The sequence below is a fragment of the Panicum virgatum genome, chromosome 7N, assembly GCF_016808335.1.
Source record: "Panicum virgatum strain AP13 chromosome 7N, P.virgatum_v5, whole genome shotgun sequence".
In the NCBI taxonomy this organism is placed as follows: Eukaryota; Viridiplantae; Streptophyta; class Magnoliopsida; order Poales; family Poaceae; genus Panicum; species Panicum virgatum.
In genome coordinates this window covers 34,465,216-34,486,677 of record NC_053151.1, presented here as the reverse complement: position 1 = coordinate 34,486,677, position 21,462 = coordinate 34,465,216, and the positions used below count along the sequence as shown (strand labels likewise).

The window sequence follows — 21,462 nt, the reverse complement described above, 5'->3', positions numbered from 1 at the left end:
GGAGCAGGTCCAACCTTCTCGTGACGGTCCCGATCATCGCCAGCGGATCTTTGTCCAAGGTCACCGGAGCTCGAGGTGCGTCCCCGGCCGATGGGTTTCCCGTGGCGGTTTCATCTCGTCGTTCATGGCGAGTGTTTATTGCGGCTCTTTTCAAAGCTTCTTAGAGATGGGGCTCTGGTTGGCCTTGGGTGGATGGAGATCGATTTCGATGGCAGATGGCGAGGCTCGCCGGCGACAGAATCTGGATCACAAAGGTTCTAGGGTCTTCGTTGTAAATCTCGTGTTTTTCAGGGACCTTTGTGTCAAATGTATGGTGGATCACGTATCCTTTATATTTGGCCATAACTGTCTGTTTGTGTACTGATCTTTGTACCGTATCTTTCAATTTAATACAGGTATGTTCAATAAAAAAAAAGGTGGGGAGGTGGGAGGCGTCCTAAAGATGACCCTGCAGACTGGAAGGGAGCTCCGAGCTCCAGCAGTAGCTCTGGCGAGCGATGAGGGCTATTGCCTTTGCACCTAGCAGTGAAGAAATGGCCGCCTATTTTTCTAGTATAAATAAATTTAAAACGTATTTAGAAAGAACGTTAGTATTATTTTTAACATTAAAACACCACTATTATTCAGTTTCTCATCAGTTACCACTGACTGTTGTTACTACAAAGCCCGTGTGGCCCGATATAAGGTTGAAACGAGGCCCGTATCTGTTAGGGGATTTTTTATTGGTAAAACAAGATGAAGGTCACGTGTGACTTTGAAGATCATTCTTATTTGGGGTTGTATCCTCCAATCTTTTCTCTAACCTCCGGTGCCAATCTTCATCCTAAAATATAGCGACTTTTAGACTTGGTCAAAGTCAAATATTTTCATCTTTGACCAATGATTCTAAAAAATAAAATTAAATAGAAAAGGTTTAATGTTATGATAATTATTTTTTTTACTTTAAATCAGTGGGAGTACCAATTAATGTTTACCAATTAATGTTATTCTTACTATCTATAGTCAAAATTTAAAAGGTTTGACTTGAGAAAACCTAAAAATAACTATATCCTTAGACAGTGGGAGTACTGATTATGATATACATGCAGAAAATCGCCAATGAGAATGAGGGTAAAAGCAAGAGGGTGCTGATTGAGGATCACGATTAAGGTGTGATCAGGATGAGACCCATGAGTCTGGCGTAATCGAAGCCGAAGATGCCCTTCGTGGGTCACAAGGAATGCATGATCTAAATAGAGAAATCCGAATTGTGTACCGTAAATTATCATGATGTACAATATATTTTAGGATATTTTTAGAAGGGAATCTATCAAATGCAAACCAATGTCTTTGTGCAAACTATGCAAACTTCAACTGTGCCCCCGGATCATCATCCAAACGGGTGTGCAGGAGGACTGAGAGGGGGATTTGCAAAAGTGTGATTAGAGGCGGACGGTTAATTGTAAAATTATCCAATACTCCAATACCCCTTGGATGTCGATCCAGTGGCCCAGATTGAAGTTTGCACAGTTTGCATGAAGAGATTTTTTTGCACCTGATGTGTTTCCTCTTTAGAAACCTGTGAAAGTCTTTAGAGTTTTTTTATAGAAACATCCAATTCAACCACCCTTTTTTTTAGAGTATGATGACCTCTTGTCACCGCCTTTATCTCACATACTCCCTCCGTCCCAAAAAAAACAAGTCAGTTTGGGATTCAAAATTTGTCCCAAAAAATTAGCCATCTTACCCTATTTAAAAAATGCATGTGCATGCATGAATCAATTAGTGCCAAATATGGGTAATAAATAGGGGCAAACATGATCATATTACGTTCTTGTTAATTTGTAGTAGAATCCCTAAGATGACTTATTTTTTGGGATGGAGGGAGTAGTAGATATTTTACCCGATCCTGGCTAATAAGTTTCCATGTGAATGTTGACTTCTACCCTTGATTTTGGACTTTTTTTTGCACTATGTGTTTATCAAGTCACACTTTACTTGCTATTAATCTTATCTATAGTTGTTGGTTTAAGAATGTATTTGCATGAAAGAAATATGTGTCAAATTTACATTATAAGTTGAACAATCTTGTGGGCTGCGAGGACTTGAAGCAAATGTATATAGTCTTTTTACCCTGCAACCTAGACTTGATTATTTATCGGGTTGGATCAAAAAATCTCGGTGTTTTTTTATCCGAACCTGGTTTGACCCGACTATTGGATCGTATTTTTTGATATGAGACTATATCCAACCTGATTTTTTTATTTACAAATTTTAGAACAGGTTGCGTTTGGGTCAAAAAAAATTTATTCGTCCCGGTCTGATTTTTGTGGTGGGTCAAAAAATTTGGCCAAAGCCCAGTCTACATATTGATCGGGTGGCCAATGATCACGTATAAATGATGGCGTGGGATTACCATATAATAATATACTGATTTTGATTTATTCGTGTGGCCACTCGCATCTCATCACAGTCTACGATGAACATGTCACAAAGATTGATTATATCTACGGGCAGGACGCCACCACATGTTGTCGCCTCTAATATAGGTCTTGCTGTTAGTCATTTTGTTGTATTCTTGTCAGAGCTGACCGCAAACCATAACACTCACGAGATGAGGCGCGCATTGTTTTATAGTACTTCTTAATTCTACATTATACCGCGTTATCTCTCGTCCACATCATGAAAATTAATAAAATCATACAATGAGACAACTTATTAGATATCTAACGTGTAAAGATCATTATAACCACAATGAAACTAATAATAGTTTATACTTCAAAGCTTATCATCTTGTGTCCAAGCCCAAAGATCAGACGAGGACCTCGTCACGAGGTAGGCAGCAAGCAAGTTCACAGCGTAAGTTGTGCGTGCGGGCGTCGTGCCTTGTTATTAAAACGTGGACAGTGGCGAGAGGTACGTACCGTACCCTGCTGCCGCATCCCACTGCGGCCGCCTTCACCAGTCACCACCCCGCTGCGCGTGCGACCGATATCGGCGTCTGGCCATGGCCGTCCTCGTGTGCGTCACCGGCGCCGGAGGCTTCATCGGGTCCTGGATCGTCAAGCTCCTCCTCGCCCGCGGCTACGCCGTCCGGGGCACCTCCCGCAGCGCCGCCGACGACCCCAAGAACGCGCACCTGTGGGCGCTCGACGGCGCGGCGGAGCGGCTGGCCATGGTGCGGGACTGCGGGTCGGCCTGCTCGACCGGCCCGGCCTGCGCGCCGCCTTCAGCGGCTGCGACGGCGTCGTCCACACCGCCGCGCCGCTTGTTGGCGACCCGGTAAGCTAGTTATTCTGCTGGGAAGCAGCTCTAGGCCGGGTCACGGTCCTCATCTCCCTTGTCGTATTTTTGCTCGCCGGCGCTGCCGCTGCCAGGCCGAAATCGTCGAAGCGGTCGTCACCGGGACGCGGAACGTGGTGGACGCCGCGGCCGACGCCGGCGTGCGGCGGCTGGTGCTGTCCTCCACCATCAGCGCCATGTACATGGACCCGCGGCGCGACCCCGAGGCGCCCCTCGACGAGTCGTCCTGGAGCGACCTCGACTACTGCAAGAACACCGAGGTGAGCATCGTCGTCGTCATCACCAGCGCCAGCGGCAAACCAGTGTCATCGAACAGGAAGATATATAATCACGCACGGCACCATTGCGTACGCACGCACAGAACTGGTACTCGTACGCCAAGACGGTCGCGGAGAAGGGCGCCTGGGACGCGGCGCGAGCACGGGGGCTGGACATGGCGGTCGTCGTCCCGGTCATCGCGCTCGGCGCGCTGCTGCAGCCCGGCCTCAACGTGAGCAGCACCCACATCACCAAGTACCTCAACGGGGAGGTCGCCACGTACGCCAACGCGTCGCACGCGTACGTGCACGTCGGGGACGCCGCCGAGGCGCACGTCAGGGTGCTCGAGGTGCCCGGCGCCGGCGCGCGGCGGTTCGTCTGCGCCGAGAGCGCGCTGCACCGCGGCGAGCTGTGCCGCATCCTCGCCGAGCTCTTCCCCGAGTACCCCATTCCGACGAGGTGGTACTAATTTCTGGTCCTTTCGGAGTTCGGACTCTGAATGAGGAGGAAGGATTGCTGCGTGTGCATGCGTACTCATCTTGCTTCTTCTCTGCAGGTGCAAGGATGAGGTGGGTCCACCAAAAAAGGGCTACAAGTTTACGAACCAGCCTCTGAAAGACCTGGGCATGAAGTTCACACCGCTGCGTGAATACCTCTATGAAGCAGTGAAATCTCTGCAAGAAAAGGGTTTCATTCAGAAGACCACTGACACCAAGGTGCAAAATATTAACAACACTGTATGCATACGGTTACCAGACGCTGCATTTCATTGAATGCATAGAAAATGTCCAAAACAGTACTGACAGATTGAACTCATCTTAACCTTTCATAAAAAAACTCATGTTAACCGCACTAATTTTGAAGAATTGAAAAAAAAGGATGCCTTGAATTGGTAAATGAATTTGTATACTAGGCTGCAATAAGCATATATAGATGATGAAACAGAAAATCTTATACATTGCCTTATATACTGTGGTATTTGCTGTTACAGATGGCAGACAAAAGGAGCCCCTCGCCTTCGGAAAATCTGCCGGTGCCCATTTCCGTAGCAAAACTTTGATATTCTTTGCAGACCTTCTGTCAATGTATGATGTTCTGAATAAAAGCCAAACTTATGTAAGATTACATTTAGAGTTTGTTTGGAGGAGCTAAAGTTGAGTGCTAAACTCTAGCACTTATTAGCACCTATACCTTTGCTAAAGGTTTTGAATCTTAGCTAAACTTTAGCTCACCCTATTAGCACTCATGTTTAGATATACTTATGCTAAAATTTAGCACTTTTACCTATCAACACTTGGATCCAAATAGTACCTTAATTTGTGATTGTCTTCTTAGATTGAACCAGCAGGTATCAGCTGCCTGCCCAAATTGCGCAGCTAGTATTGATAATTCATATATGAACGTAAGATTATGTTATTATGGTTCTATGAAGCCACCAAATTATGCATTATCTTCCATTATTTTTCTCTTTTACCATCACTATGTACGTTACACTACTGTAAAAATGACTTGTAGGGTTACCCTATTTTTTTTCTAGGGGCAGCCCAAAAGATAACCCACTCCTACAAATGGAGTGGGGGTTATTGTAGTAATTCAACCACCTCTGGAAATATAATTTTAGGGATGGGTGATGATGTCATCTGTCCCTAGAAATGACCACCATTTTTAGGGGTGCATTCTAGGGACGGATGAAACCATGACCCGTCCATAAAAATGCATTTCTAAGGGCGGTGATGGCATCACCTGCATCTAGAAATAGATTTTTAGGGACGGTTGATGGCATGAACTGCCCCAAAAATGTTTAATCAAGTCCCGACTAAATTTAGTCATACGTGATCCAAACCGGAACTAAGACTAAACTTTAGTCCGACCTAAACTTTAGTCCACAACTATTTGGATGAACTAAACTTTAGGTGGGGCATATAGTGAATTGTAGAAATTTCCCTTTTCACCCTTGGATTTTGCTGTTGCGGTGCCTGCATATGATGGGTAGTTTGGTATTTTGGCAGTTCGTTGGTTAGTTTACTCCAAAAGTAGGTGGGTTTTGAGGACTAATGGACTAAACTAGTTGGAATGAAACTAAATTTTAGTCTACATTTTAGTTCACTGTTTGGATCATCTAATAAACTAAAATTTAGACCAAAAGTTTAGTCCATGGATCGAAACATGACCTAAAACATTGGTTATCTAATGGTTCGTTGTTGGCATATGGCAATGGTGTTATCTTAGCTAGTTTGTAGTACTAGCTAGCTTGAAGGACCCTAACCCATGGGCATGTTCACCGTTGGCTGGCTATCCAGATAGCCAGCCGAACAGGCCGTAAATGAGAACGAAAGTCCCATCGGTTAATAGTAAATTTATGAAGGAAGTTTATTTTTTTAAGTACTAGACGGACAAAATTGGTATAAGTATCAGATATGTATAGTTGCCTTGTAAGACCTATGCGATCGAGTTAGGGATGAAGTGCTGGTCCAACTTGCATACGATATGACTAAGATCCACCTATCATTGTCAATGATTACAAGTGGACCAAACTAAAAAATTTAGATTTTTAAGAGGAACTAAAAATTTAGGTGGAAGCATTATCGATTTTTTTTAGTTATTATTGTTATTAGTTGGTTAATCTACAAACAAATGTTTGTGGGCTTTAGAGCTTCAGCAGCCCAGGCGCGTGGCCTGTCTGGGCCGACCATGACGACCTGACGCTTCAGTGGTGCAGCAGGCCGTCATCTCCCTCGAGAACCGTAAGCAGGCCTTTTTTTATTTTTATATTTTAAAAACAAAATTTCAAAAATATATACCGAATTGGGAAATTTTTCAAAAATGGGTGTCTGTCGCCCCCCTTAGTTGGCGATAGGACCTAAATGTAAAAAAAATTACATTTAGGTCCTGGCGCCAGGGTGCATTAAATAGTGAACTTGTAAAATCGATATAAAATTGTAAAAAAATAAAAAAAATACAAACTCAACTATTCTGGATTCTATGAAATAAGATCTACAACTTTTGTTACATAAAGTTTTTCATTTGATCAATGTATATAAATCAAAAAAAATAGTTCTTTTACCTAGAAAAATCTGAAATAATTTATTTGGTCTAGTTGTGCTTATCTAAAATTTACCAAACTTTTTTTATAGCTCTTAGGAAATAAAATAATGGTACTATAAAGTTATGGCTTCTAATACTTAGTATAGCAACATGGATAAATAACCCATTTAAACTAGACATATTGCAAGATCTAATTTAAAAACTTATTCTAGAAATATTTTCTGGGCCTACCAATTTTGTACAAGCCTATGCTCATCATATGCAACACTCTGGCCATAGATGACATGCATCCAAAGAATGGATTTTGAGATTTAAATAAAAGTGCATTAAACTGGTATTTAAAATAGAGCAAGATGCATTGATCAAATGAAAAACTTTATGTAACAAAAATTGTAGATCTTGTTTCATAGAATTAAGAATAGTTGAGTTTGTATTTTTATGATGTTTCTACAATTTTATATCGATTTTACAAGTTCACTATTTAATGCGCCATGGGTGCCAGGACCTAAATGTAAAAAAAATTTACATTTAGGTCCTGTCGCCAACTGGATGGGCGGCATGCACCCATTTTTGAAAATTTTCCTATTCAGCATATATTTTTGAAAATTTATTTTTTTTAAATATAAAAATGAAAAAAACGCCATAAGCAGCTCTTCTTACGACCGTCCTCTTTCCACCAAACCCATAGTCTTATGTGCACCCTGCACCGCCAGTCCGCTATATAGCGGAGAACGGGCTGATAGCCTAGTGGTAGGGAGCGGCTGATCGCTCCCTGCCTAGCGTTCGAGCCGCAGGCTCTGCGCTCGTGTCTCACCGGGGCTTGTCCCAAAAAATTTAATCTGCAGTCTCTCGCGTATGGAGCCATAAAGAGATTGTAATGCGCCCGTCGCCTATGGAGCCATGATGTTCCGGTGATCTCCAAAAAAAATACGATTTCATATCTTTGTGTAGTTATAAATCTACTTGTTCGCATGAGGTGTAAGTGTGGTGTGGCTGTGTAGTGTGTGGCGTGTGCCAGATGAGAGGCTTCGGAAAAAAAAGTCCGCTATACAGCGCCGCGACTCGTGTGACGGGTAAACGGCGACGCATGTCCCGGCCGCCGCGGTTCGCGGCAGCGGCGCGCCGGGGCGAGACCGGCGGGGGCCCCGACACCTTCGAGATCGTTCCTGGTCTCTCTCGTCTTCTCCCCGCTGCAACCTGGCTTCGTCTTCCCCACGTCTCACGCCCCACACAGTCAATATTCTAGCTTATCCACACACGGGGGACGGGCGGACGGCGGGAGTTCAACGTCGCCTTTCGCGCTGACGAGGCTGGTCGTGATGTCCTCGCTCCCGCTTCCTTCTCAACCCCGTAAAAAAAAACATCACACCCAATATTTTGACACATGTAATAATTGAAGTTGATTTACAAAATTTTTTATATGCATGGACTGTAAATCGCGAGACGAATCTAACGAGACTACTTAATTCATGATTTGCAACAGTAATCATCTGTTAATTATTAATTAATTATAGATTAATTATCATCATTAGATTCATCTCGCAATTTACAATCTATCTGTAAAAAAAATTGTAAATAGACTTCATTTAGTACTTCAAATTAGCAAGATTATATTGCAATTTTTTTTTTGCAAGACAGCTAAACACGGCTAAGTTATCGCGCTGCTGAGACCGCGGCCGCCGGCTCCTCCGCAGAGCAATGTCGGTAGCCTCCCCCCATCACCGCAGCACCGTCATGCCGACGCCGCGGCAGCAGATGATGGCGCAGCTCGAGCACGGGTCCCTGCTGGTCGGCGGGCGCGAACTCCTCGCCCGCGCACCGCCCAACGTCACCCTCCGCCCCGCCGGCGTCGCCGACGCCGAGGCTGCCCCGGGCACCGCGTTCCTGGGAGCCAGGGCGGCGGAGCCGTCCAGCCGCCACGTTTTCTCGGTCGGCACCCTGGCTAGGTAAGTCAGTCGTCCTCGAGCTAGAACGCGGCGCGTGGGCGCGGCCACCTGCGCCACCGATCCTCCGATTTGTGACCGACGGGTTCCGTTCTTGGATTGGTGGCCGCGCAGTGGATGGAGGTGGATGTCCCTGTTCAGGTTCAAGATCTGGTGGATGGCCCCGGCCACCGGCGCGGGCGCGGCGGCCGTGCCGGCGGAGACGCAGATGCTGCTCTTGGAGTCCAGGGATGAGGCGGGTTCTGCCGCCGCGGAGGGGAGCGCGGTGTACGCGCTGATGCTGCCGGTTCTTGACGGCGATTTCAGGGCCAGCCTCCAGGGGAGCCCCCAGAACGAGCTCCAGTTCTGCTTCGAGAGCGGTGAGCCATGGACCTACTGAATTTCGATTTTGAAGTACTCGATCGAACAGATGTGCAAAGCTTTCCATTTTGGTAAGAAATTCTGAGTGGAAATGGTGTACTGTTCACTCTTGGTAGGTGATCCTGATGTCCAGACGATGGAAGCAGTTGATGCAGTATTCATCAACTCAGGGGATAACCCATTCAAGCTAATGAAGGAATCCATCAAGTAAAGTCATGCTCTTACTTTCAAATGTAACCCAAAAAGATTTTTGTTCAATGTACAAGTGCCTCACTTGCAACTTCATTCAGGCTGCTATCGAAGATCAAAGGAACTTTCAGGCATATAGAGGATAAGGAGGTAAAGATATGCAGGTTCTTTTATGCTTATGTCACCTAATTCGTTAATGCAGTCAAGTCTTGGGCAGCTTCTATCCCTTTCTGCTTTTCTCATAGCTAGTTTAAATTCATCACAAATACCAGATTCCTGCAAATTTGGACTGGTTTGGGTGGTGCACATGGGATGCATTTTACAAAGCTGTTAACCCAGCAGGGATCGAGGAGGGCATTCAGAGGTATACAGCAAATATATTACATTTCCATTTTCACATATTTGTTTATGTTATACTAAAAAGAGATATACAGTACAGAAGGGCATCTTTTTTACTTCCTTTATATAGCCATCACTTACCCATGATGCATTTCTTGTTCTGTAGTCTGCACGAAGGTGGTGCGCCACCGAGGTTTCTGATTATAGATGATGGTTGGCAAGAAACAGTTGACGAATTCAAGGAAGTGGATGAAACCCTCCGTGAGCAGACTGTGTTAGTGTTCCATCCTTTGGTATCCCATAAAAGTGTGCACTGAGTCGATTCCTGACATGCATTGCAATTATGCCAGGTTTGCACAGAGGCTAATTGATCTTAAGGAGAATCATAAGTTCAGGGGAGAAACCTGCAAGAATCTTGGAAACCTCGTGAAGAAGATCAAAGAAAAACATGGAGTCAAGTAATTGATTTTCATAAAAATATTTAATCTAGGGTAACTAAATCTTCCAAAAGAAAAAATCTGAGCAAACTGGTGCATGAAACTACAGGTTTGTTTACATGTGGCATGCTTTACTTGGGTATTGGGGAGGCGTCTTAGCAACATCCGATGCGATGAAGAAGTACAATCCAAAGCTTGCTTACCCAGTCCAGTCACCAGGTAATGTTGCCAATCTGAGGGACATTGCCATCGACAGCTTGGAGAAATTTGGAGTGGGCATCATTGATCCTGACAAGATTTATGAGTTCTACAATGATCAGCACAGCTACCTTTCTAGTGTGGGTGTGGATGGTGTGAAGGTTGATGTGCAGAACGTGTTGGAAACTCTTGTGCATGGCTTCGGTGGCCGTGTTGCAGTAACACGAAAGTATCAGCACGCTCTTGAGGACTCCATTGCCCAGAACTTCAAAAGAAACAACCTAATCTGCTGCATGAGTCACAATTCAGACAGCATCTTTAGGTAGCATGTCCCTAGCTGCAGAAAACATGAGCTACTACATAGATAGAATCTGATATAATTCCTGGTTGTTTTGTAGTGCCTTGAAAAGTGCGGTTGCTAGAGCCTCTGAAGATTTCATGCCTCGGGAACCAACACTGCAAACTCTGCACATCGGTTATGTGGCATTCAATAGCATTTTGTTGGGAGAAATCTTCATACCTGACTGGGATATGTTCCTTGTGAGAATTTTTGCTTCACTATTATTATAGTTTGGCACGTTGCTGACTTCAGTGCAAGCTAATTTTCGTTTGCTCCTGTAAAGAGCAAGCATGAAACAGCAGAATTTCACGGAGCAGCTAGAGCACTGAGTGGAGGTGGCGTCTATGTGAGGTGATCTTTTTGTAGACCATTTAGTATATTTCCAGTTATGAACTTTTGTTGCTTTAAAGTCTTAACCCGAACACAGGAGCTCATCTTACAAGTTATATATATATATATATATATATATATATATATATATATATATATATTTGTTGCAATATGCAGTGACAAACCCGGGGTGCATGACTTCAGTGTCCTCAAAAAGCTTGTTCTACCAGATGGCTCGATTCTAAGAGCAAGATATGCTGGCCGGCCTACACGTGATTGTCTGTTCAATGACCCGGTCATGGATGGCAAAAGGTACAAGCACATAGGCACATAGCTTTAATGGTTCCTTTTGCAGTTTGCTACTATGCTGCTATTGGAAAATACTAATCTGTGACTTCTCCTGCAGTCTGCTGAAAATATGGAACCTGAACAATTCTTCTGGTGTCATCGGTGCGTTCAATTGTCAGGGAGCCGGGCAATGGGTTTGGCCAGTGAAAGACATTGCTTATGTTCCCACCAGCATCAACATCACCGACCATCTCTCTCCTTCAGATGTAGAATCTCTTGATGAGATTGCCGGTGATAATTGGAGTGGAGAGACTGCAGTATATGCTTTCAATTCATGTAAATTTCGTTGGCTGCCTGCTTTGTTTTACTAAGTCTTAACAGTTTTTTTTATCTCATCACCCTACCATCAGTGACTGATTAGCCCCCTGTTCGGTCTTTCCAGGTTCTCTTTCAAGGCTTCAGAAGCACCAAAATTTGGAGGTTTCACTGTCTACCATGGCATGTGAGATCTACACCATTTCACCGATAAAGGTGAGATTACTTCCCTAGTTCCCTTTCCCTTTCCTTCCCTTCTCACTTTAACCTCAACATTTTTTCAGCACTGTGAATTTCGTCTTCTTACAGAAATGCTCTGTTTATTACACCAGGTTTTCAGCAAAGCCATTCAGTTCGCACCTCTGGGACTGATCAACATGTTCAACTCTGGCGGCGCACTTAATGATGTTTCGAGCACATCTGATTCTTCAGCTACCACAATTCACGTCAGATGCCGAGGGCCAGGGCGGTTCGGGGCGTATTCAGCCACCAGGCCGGAGCTCTGCAGAGTTGATGGCCAGCAAGTGGAGTTCAGTCATACAGAGGATGGCCTGCTAGCCTTTGACCTTCCTCACTGCTCATCCCACGACGGCGACCTGTGGCGCATTGAGATTCTCTACAGAATTCCCTGAATCCGTTTACCCTCCCAACATGCGAGGATTTTCGGAGGAAGTTTTCAGAGAAGCCATTGTTCAGAGAAAGTTTTCAGAGAAGCCATTGTTCAGTTGGTTCTGATGGTGCTGCATTCTGCTATGGCCGTGTTGTGTGTAATTTTATTCACAATGTGATTGTTGTGTTGTACTGGTATTACTGTGATTTTGGTATAAAAGAGAGCAGCAGCGCCAATTCTGTCACGATGTGAACTTTTGAATCCTATGAGAGATTATTTGCTCATGCTGAAAAGTTGCCTCAAGAACACCGGTCTGTGGTTCAAGGGCAGCGTTTGTCTGTTCTCGTCGTCCTAGGACGTACGTGCTACATTTCTCTCGGTAGGATGGAAGCCAAGGATCGATGGATCGATCGATCAAAACGACCTGATCTTCCAGTTCTTGAGCTTGAGGGGCAGCTGCGCGAGCAAGTTGGGCTTGGCGGCCACGCTCCTCGTGCTGGTCACCAGCTTGAACCACTGGCTCTCCGGGTCGCAGCTGTTGTCGGCGCTCAGGCACCGGCACGGGTTGGTGACCACGCTCCGGCCGTCCGCGCCCACGTCCAGGCAGAGCGCGCCGCCGCCCGTCGCGTTGACGGCGACGTGCAGCTTGGAGTCCGACACGAGGCGCCACCGCGCCATCGCGTCGCCGCAGCTCGCGCCGAGGCTCGCGGCCCTGCCGGCGCCATCGGCGCGGAGGCACAGCTGGGAGGCGCTGTCCCGCAGCGCCAGGCGCTGCTCCTGCGCGCTGTACGCCCACGCCTCCGTCTCGTTGCAGGGGCCCAGCTCCATCGTCTGCGCCGTTATTGTAGCGCCGCGGCACAGTGTTGTTTTAGTCCCGTACAGGAAACGGGAAGGGAGCCGAACCAGTTTAAATAGCCGGTTCCTAGGAAGCTAATAATTCCGGTTCGAATTTTTTTGCGCGAAGCGAGGACAAAAGCACAAGAGAGTTATTTAGCAGGTGTGGTTTACTCAACGTGTGGAGTAGGTTTTAGCCGTTATCCCGGGCCGGGTCATTACAGAGGTATCAGAGCCATACTCTCTCGCGGTTTCACGCCACGTACGGGCAGAAGTGCGCGTACATGAGCACATCGGCGCGTGGAAACACAGATGCCAACAGCATGTGGACGGACACACATGGGCTGCTGGCAGTGAACCCACAGACGTGACACATGGTATCGTTAGCACTAGACGCATGGGACATGGTCCAAGAGAGGTGATCCTTGTCGGTGTCCCGACCCGGGGGTCCGGATCCCAACTAGTAAATGCTGCGTGTTTCCTTGTCCCAGATGATGATGCAAGTGACAACACAGTAACGCACGATTTATCCTGGTTCCGGCCGCGGGGCCGTACGTCCAGCAAAGGGGGTGTGCGAGGGCACTGTATTATCTTGCACCCGGGGGTACAAGCAAGGCGAGAGAGGGAGGAAGGCTCCCAAGTCTCTGCTAGAAGAGGGGTTGAACGTGGCGAATATGGATGCCGGAGTGTAAGTGATGATGGATCTCGTCTGGAAGCGTCCGGGCGTCCCGTCTAAAGGAAACCCGCCTCCTCCTTTTATAGTCACAAGGAGGGGCGGCGCACATGAGTGGGGACGTGGAAGTCGTCGTTTTCCCCCGAATCGCGGGGTACAGTGGTCGGATACAGTAGAAAGTACACTGTGAGGTATGGCGCTGGGCGTGGCAGCTGTCGTGGATATCGTCCTTGGTCTTGCGGAGATCGTGCCGGCGTCCTGCCAGTCCTTGCGGGCGGCATGGTCGTCGCTGTTGGAGGTACGGTCTTCCGTATGTGGCGCGGTGGCGTTCGGTGGGCCACGCAGGTCAAAGTCTTGCGTGCACCAGCGGGGGTGGGGCACGCGGCAGTCCTGAACCCCCTGGACGGAGTGCAGGCGCACGCACCAGAAAGTCTGGGAGACACGTGGAGGTCCCGGACCCCTCGAGGGGGGTCCGGGACTCCGGCTGCGGGTGATGGGCATCCCTCTTCGAGGGGCCCGTGGCGACACCGGACCCCCTCCCGAGCAGGAGGGGGGCCCGGGGCCATGCGTATGATGAGGTAGAGTCCGGACGGCCGGAGTTGGCAGAATAGTGACGGAAACAGTGCTGAGCCTACCTTGTCCCGCGTCGCAGGTTCCACAGTGCCGCCACAGTGTTTTTGATGGCGGAGCAGTGACCGGAGGTGATGGATGGGATTCCGGTCACTGCTACTGTGGGGATGGCGGACTGACGCCGCCTGTCCTGAGCACTGTGGAAGAAGCGATGGGCATTCAATGTCTTCGTACGGCGAGCGGTTGGGCGGCGGGGCCGTTCGTCCCTTGCGCCGAGGGGTGGCCTCGAGCGAGGCAGAGATGACTTACCCGTTCGAGGGTAGATTCGCTACCCTCGAGCGAGGCAGAGATGACTTCCCCGCTCGAGGGTAGATTCGCTACTCTCGAGCGAGGCGGAGATGAGTGACATGCTCGAGGGTAGATCCGCTACCCTCGAGCGGGGCGGAGATTGTCCGGCTGGCCTGAGACTGAGAGGGGTGCGAATGGTCCACATGCTGGGCTTATTTGAGTCCTTTCCTTTCTTCCAGATTTGGAAGGAGACCGTGGGCCTTCATGGGCCTAGTTGCCTTAACATGTGTTTGTGTTTTGAAGCGGCCTGAGTTCCCCAATTAGGGTGTCGCTAATTGTGGTACCCGACAATCCTGCTCCTTTGTTCCGTATGGATAAACTGGTTCGATGTCTCGACAAGGACGTCGAGTCCTCAACGGAGGTGATTGTCACATCCCGTGAGCCGTTTGGGCCGAACCTAATACGCGACACTGTAGCAAAAAGCTATTGTAGCGTCGCGGGTACTGTAGCAGCGGCACAATACTTCCCAGTTAAGCGTGAGCCTGGGAAGCTAGTAACTCCGGTTCGAACCTTTTGCGCGAAGCGAAGACAAAAGCGGAGAGTTATTTAGCAGGTGTGGTTTACTCAACGTAGAGTATATCTTAGCCGTTATCCCGGGCCGGGTCGTTACAGGGGTATCAGAGCTATACTCTCGCGGTTTCACGCCACGTACGGACAGAAGTGCGCGTACATGAGCACGTTGTGTTCGCGTGGGAACACAAATACCACCAGCATGTGGACGGATACACATGAGCTGCTGGCAGTGAACCCACGGACGTGACACATGGAATCGTTAGCACTAGACGTATGGGACGTGGCCCAAAAGAGGAGATCTTGCTCCTTTGTCCCGTATAGATAAGCTGGTTCGACGGTTCGACGAGGACGTCGAATCCTAACGGGGGTGATTGTCACAGCCCATGGGCCAGTGCGCCGCGCGGGTTACTGTAGCGTGTTGCTACTGTAGCGCCGCGGCATAGTGGTGCTTTAGTCCCATATTGGAAACGGGAAGGGAGCCGAACCAGTTTAAATAGCCGGTCCCTGGGAAACTAATAACTCCGGTTCGAACCTTTTGCGCGAAACGGAGACGAAAACATAAAAGAGTTATTTAGCAGGTGTGGTTTACTCAAAATATAAAGTAATCTTAATCGTTATCGCGGGGCGGATCGTTACACGCGACGCCGTCGACAGCGTCGGCACCGCCGCCGTCTGCAGGTGGCACGCCGCCAGCAGGGCGAGGACGGGCACCAGCCACGCGGCGGGCGGTCGGTGGCCGCTTGCTTCAAGGGGTCGTCACCGATTCACCACGGTGGCCGCTGAGCTGCTGACGGGCCGGCGGCGCCGCTGGGCCTCGACATGTGTGCGCAGGCAGCGCCGCAGCGCACGGGGATGTCAACAGCAAGTACTTTTGCCGAAGATTTAAGGGTTGGCCGCAGCACCTGCTGAGATATAATCTATGCTTCAAGGAAGGCCATTGTAATGAGTAGTGAGATCAGCGCTGCGCTCCTAATTCGCATCCCCTCCTGAGAAAAGAAACCGGAGGCCACACGGCCGGTAGAGGGTTGGAGTAAAATGGCTACCTACCTCAATTGTTTTTTGGGGACGCCGTGCCTGCATCTGCATCCCGTTTGCAGACAGTGCTATGCCTGAACTACACATGAAGATAGTCTTCTTCTATACACATGCAGCCATTAGACAACTTTGAAGATAGTCTATCAGAGAAAGTAGCTTTAGTGATATGTCTTTTATTAGATGGCATCTGCATTCTTAGAGCTACAACTATATGCAGCTCTAGGAGGCGGTTTAGTGCTACAACTGTACTACTTCCAGTGCAATGAATGGGCAATGGCCGCTGAGATTTTTTCGTATTCAGCAGGACGCAAGCAAGACTGCACAGTGTGGACAAAGCCGTACTGGTGCGCAATGTGCAGCATGATTTTGCTTGTAATCTAAGAATTCATATTGCTTCACTCAGATCATGCAAACTCAATGTTGTTCCATATGTCTTCATCGAATAGACTGAGAATTTGCCAGCCTGAGTGAGTACGGCCAAATGCTGGTTGCGTTCTTTCAAAAAGAAGGGAAAACGACGGCATGGGAATGAGCAGAGGGAAAGAAGTGCAGCATACTACAAACCAAAAGAAGCTGATTCATGCTCACACTTCACACCATGGTTCTGGTTTATCGAAATCGAAGGTAAATGTAATCCTTATACCTCGCCAAACAGCAGCGGAGCCTGGGGGTGCTCCAGCCCCGCCCCTACCCCTATGTAACCCCACCCCCACCCCCACCCCCACCCCACCCCACCCCACTAGGGGTGGGCAAATTTAACCGAAACCGAAGAACCGAACCGAAAGAACCGGAACCGAAACCGAAATAACCGGAACCGAAAAATTCGGTTCCTTGTTCGGTTCCAGATATTGAAGAACCGAAATAACCGAAAAAAATTCGGTTCCTACCCTCGGATAACCGAATTAACCGAAAGAACCGAATTACATAAACTTTGCATTTTGTAAGAGTATATTTAGTTTACATGTGATGTATCATACTTCAATTGCCATGTATTTCTCTTACTATATTGTTATTGTTCTCTTCTCAATTATTATTCTCTAAAGTGGAGAAAGTATTGTCTAAATTTGCTATAGAACATGTATATTTTTCTTGTTATCTTAGCTTTCGGTAAAAAAATTCGGTTAGTTCGGTTAGAACCGAAACCGAACCGAAATAACCGAGAACCGAAATACTCGGTTCCTGAAATTTCTTGGAACCGATCGGTTCCTATTTTCTAGGAACCGAATTTTTTCGAAAACCGAGGAACCGAACCGAACCGAAGAACCGAATGCCCACCCCTACACCCCACCCCGGGCAATTTTGAACCATGAATCAAGAGGAGAAAGAGGAAGAAGAAGAAAAGGAGAGGGGGAAGGAAGAAGAAGAGGAAGATGAGCCCCCCCCACCCCCCCCCACCACCACCACCACCAAATCCAAATTCTAGATTCAGATTCACCACTGTCTGCAAACATCGACAAATTTATTGATGAATTTAGTGTGGCTTTGTACAAATGAGATCGGTTTGAAACTCGATAACAGCAGCGAAATGCAAGAGTTCAAATGAAGATGCTAGTACTTGGCGCAGGTAAGAATCTCCGCTCCATTTCTTCACCTTTTCTGAGGTAGGACTGAAGTGAACTTGGAGCATGTGTACTGTACATTTTACTCCAGGTTCCAGTGCTATACGGCGATCAACTGGCTTGTACAACTTTGCAAATTTGCAACGTATTCCTCCTTGGTCACATGAAAATGAGCTGCTCTTGAACTGACGGCAACTGCAAGATGGAGGAGCCTCCAGGTGTATCCCTGCTGCTTAAGATTATTTTGAACCACTGACTCTCAGGGTTACAGGTCGGATCTACGCTTAGGCACTTGCACTGATTTGTCATAATGGCACCGGCAGGGCTGGCATCCAAGCACACCCTGGTTTTATTTTTGGTGAGCTCAGCTGAGACGTGCATCCTTGAGTTTGATATCAGCTGCCACTTCGAACTAGGTTTGCTGCAATCAGTGCCAAGCTTTGCGTTCTCGCCCACAAACTTCGCTTGGAGGCACTGTCCTGTGCTTTTCACCACTCGCTCGTATGCTGAGGTATAATTCCAGGCATTCGATTCGTCACATGGACCAAGCTCGAGTGACTTTGAAGGCTTTGCCAAGACGCACAGCCCAGTTTGGGGGTGGAATATTACGTTGTATGGCTCTCTACTGTTTGGGAGACCAGGACCTGCATATAAATATATTTCCGTTGCCGTTATGAACTGGTTGAAGAAAATTCAGCATATCTCTGATATCAGAACAGAGTGAAGTTCTATGTCCTTTAGATTCAAAAGAAATAAAGTTATGTGCCCTTTAGATTCCTATATACCAGTGTCTCTATACACTTTATTGAAGTGTTCTATTTCGGCCACGTTGTGACAAGTTTATATGGGTATAGTCAGCACATAAATGTTGCTGGACCAACCAAATTTCCAATAGATCTATATCTATTCAATTAATTTCTGGAAAGTACTGAAAATTGTATTTAAAAAGAATATATTTTTATCATCAAATCAGGTTTTGTTGAGGATTCCATTGATCAAAACTCAGAAGTGTTCACTTAAGACGAAAAAAGTCAGAATCAGAAGTTTATTCTTTAGTTCAGAATAAAACAAGACGGCTGATTTACTATATTTTTTCTTAAAATTGTGTAACAAATAGCAAAGCTTGGGTCTCTTAGCTATTTGTTTTCATAATGTTGCTCTATATAAGAATAAAAATGAGTCAGATGAGGTGTCAAACCTTGAAATGGCGTTTGCAGGGAGTTGATCCTTTTAATGAAGCTGGGATTTCTAGCTGTACACCAGTCCCATGACAGCAATCCATATGATTCATCATAAGCCAAAAATAGCTTCTCTGATATAGCAACTCCCTTGCAGAGCCCAAATTGCCCAGTCCAGATCCATTTCAGCTGCCACACTTAGAAAGCAGGTAAGGTTGCGATTGTCACCAATATGTGTGCCAGACATATCAAACCCAAATTCAGAGAAAAATAATGGCCAGCCTTGTTGAAGTAGGAACAATCCTTTAGCCCAAATGGAATCAACAACCATTCTACAAGCATCGTTTTGATTCCGAATTTCCCAATTGCCTCCATCTGAGAAACCATACCAATGTTGCTCATAAACTAACTTTCCAGTAAATTGTAACTCGGCTTTTTTGGAGTGCAAGAAGCTGAGAGTGTTGTCGAAATCGAGGCCCGATAAAATAACCAGGAGGTTAGGGTTTGCTGCATGCACAGCTTCAGCACCTAGTGCCATGTACCTAAGATGGAGTTAAATTGTAAATAATTGCCGCCGAATAACATAGAAAAAATGACATTTGTCATCACAGATGCACACCTGTACCACAAACTAACATTTTGATTGGGGCCTCGAAGCTCATTCCGCAAGCTCATGCCCACAACATTTTTTGTGTCGTTAAACATAGTTGCCATGGCACGGAGGCCTTTCAACCATTCGTTAGGGTCGAAATACTTGTCTCCGAAGAAGCCATCGCCGTCAGTTCTGCTGCAGCACCATCCTGGAGTGGTCATTTGGTTATCAAGTATCACCATAATACCTTTGCCGGCCAAAGCTGAGATCACTTCCTATGGTTAATGAATTCAAGTGATGTCAGATGGTCATAATGCATTTATCCTATTATACCTTAACTTAATTTAAAATGTTTTTAGTTTAACTTGATGTATTCATACTCAGTGCATGACTGTTTCTTCTGGTATATTTTTTAGAGCAAAATTTCTTCTGGTATATTCCCATGTCAAATAACAAGATGCCTCATTTTGAAAACAAAAACCCACCTAATCCACCAAATAGCAATTCAACTTCTGTTATAAGTCATCATAACAAAACCTACAAGGCTTTATCTGATACTTGCAAGGTACCCTCGTATTGGACCATTGATTTGGTGGGTAGTAGGTACATCGTATATGTTCCAACTAATTGGACAAGAACAATAGGAGAACTATTTTTTTTTCACCTCAAACTTGCATGGGAGTAGGAAAACTATTAAACAACTAACTTTGGCTTTCCTAAAATAGGAAAAAAGCCGACTAACTATTTAAATGAAGAGAAGGATATCCTAAGCTTCTTTGGCGAGCTCTTTGACGAATTTCTGTCGTTTAGTAATCTGGAGGAATCCGAGATCTGCCATACATTACTCCTCAGTACACGACCATTTCTTTTGGTATATACAATATCAACTAACTAGATACCTGATCTGGCAAAAGAACCCACCTAGTCCACTAGTTGGCAATTTGGCATCTATGATAGTCATCAAAACAGAACCTACAGAGCAATATCTGTTGTAGATAGAGCATTGATGCTTGCAAGGCACCCTCATATTGAAGTATTGAACCATAAACTAGGTCAGTATTATGAACACTTATTCCTGAAATAGCTTTGTAATAAATATGATCAGATATTTCTCGATTAGGCTAAAGCCCTCAGCTTGAAAAAGGTGTTTCTTACTATTAATTAAAAGAGAAGGATATACTAAGCTTCCTTTGGTGAGATCTATAATGGAATTCTGTCTGAGATCTGCAGACTTTGGACATCTGAAGCAAAATGCACTAATGAAATCCTATGCACTCTTGTCTGCACATTTGGTCTGGTGTTAAGCAACTTCGTTTTAGCCAAGAACAGAGTTAGTTACCGGTTTAGCAATAGTTCAATTGATTCATGTCATAATCCTGCTAGAGAGAACATAATTAAGGCAGTTACTTGTCAATCATAACGATTTCCAAAAGAATATAAAACTGTAAATGATTATTTAAAGTGCCTATAGCTTATGGCAAGCGAAGACCCGTCTAATTCCACGCCAGCTCACTATCAAGACATTGTTAAATTCAGCTTAGTTTTGGCCTTCAAAACAAATTCAAAGGCGAATGGTAAGCATAAGCCGCCATTTTTAGATTATTCCTCCTGTTGTCACTTGGGCCAGTCACATTAATAATGCTTGATTGATGGCACCAAATTAAAATCAGGCGAAAGTATAACTAGAAACCCGATTAAATAAACAATCCTAGTTCCCGAGCACTAAAGATACAATGCAATTTCGAGGACTCCACTGAGAAAAGGACACGTACCCGGAACACATCGATGAGGGGCAGGTCGAGGAGGGCGGGGTTGTTGACCCGCACGCCGGCGACGGACTCCCGCAGGCCGAGCCGCTCCAGCGACCACCGAAACGGCAGCGACGCGAGGGTGCCATTGGTGGCGAGATAGGTCGGCCAGGTGAGCCTGACGCAGTTGAACCCCATCCCCGCCACGCGCGCTGCGATGTCCCCGACGCCGCGCCGTGCCAGGCCCTCCGCGGCCGCGGGCTCCAGGTGCGACGCCCAGTTCGCGCACGCCAGCTTCACGCGCCGCCCGTCCGCGCCCACCACCCACCGCGAAGCCGTCGACAGCGGAAGCTCCGGGAGCGATGCTGCCGCGAGGAGCGTGGGGAGGAGGTGGAGGAAGAGGACGGCGAGGAGCAGTGGACTCGGGGAGGTGGATGCCGCCATGGTGAATAGGTGATTTGTTGAGGCGGAGCCGGCG

At 46.6% G+C, this 21,462-nt stretch overlaps 1 protein-coding gene, 1 long non-coding RNA gene and 2 pseudogenes across 2 annotated transcripts; 3 read left to right on the top strand and 1 right to left on the bottom strand.

Moving 5' to 3' along the window:
- The first annotated feature begins 2,940 nt into the window (after nucleotides 1–2,940).
- LOC120681178 lies at nucleotides 2,941–4,600 on the top strand (annotated as a pseudogene).
- A 3,657-nt stretch (nucleotides 4,601–8,257) lies between these two features.
- On the top strand, nucleotides 8,258–12,218 carry LOC120683456 (probable galactinol--sucrose galactosyltransferase 2). The gene is made up of 14 exons (XM_039965533.1): nucleotides 8,258–8,531; nucleotides 8,643–8,887; nucleotides 9,005–9,095; nucleotides 9,179–9,227; nucleotides 9,350–9,441; nucleotides 9,583–9,690; nucleotides 9,767–9,874; nucleotides 9,963–10,373; nucleotides 10,450–10,591; nucleotides 10,675–10,742; nucleotides 10,899–11,033; nucleotides 11,128–11,345; nucleotides 11,452–11,540; nucleotides 11,657–12,218. Exons 1-14 carry the CDS (start codon nucleotides 8,284–8,286, stop codon nucleotides 11,954–11,956), a joined length of 2,304 nt encoding a protein of 767 aa, XP_039821467.1. The 5' UTR covers nucleotides 8,258–8,283; the 3' UTR covers nucleotides 11,957–12,218.
- Nucleotides 12,009–21,456, bottom strand: LOC120683458 (annotated as a pseudogene).
- LOC120683459 lies at nucleotides 17,324–18,246 on the top strand. The gene is made up of 2 exons (XR_005678805.1): nucleotides 17,324–17,471; nucleotides 17,558–18,246. It is a non-coding gene; the product is annotated as an uncharacterized LOC120683459 (long non-coding RNA).
- Nucleotides 21,457–21,462: the final 6 nt, after the last annotated feature.

Coding starts and splice junctions, on each gene's coding strand:
- LOC120683456 (XM_039965533.1), top strand. CDS start 8,284: ATGTCGGTAGCCTCCCCCCATCACCGCAGCACCGTCATGCCGACGCCG. Junction 9,096..9,178: donor CTAATGAAGGAATCCATCAA/GTAAAGTCATGC, acceptor AACTTCATTCAG/GCTGCTATCGAAGATCAAAG. Junction 11,034..11,127: donor CCGGTCATGGATGGCAAAAG/GTACAAGCACAT, acceptor CTTCTCCTGCAG/TCTGCTGAAAATATGGAACC.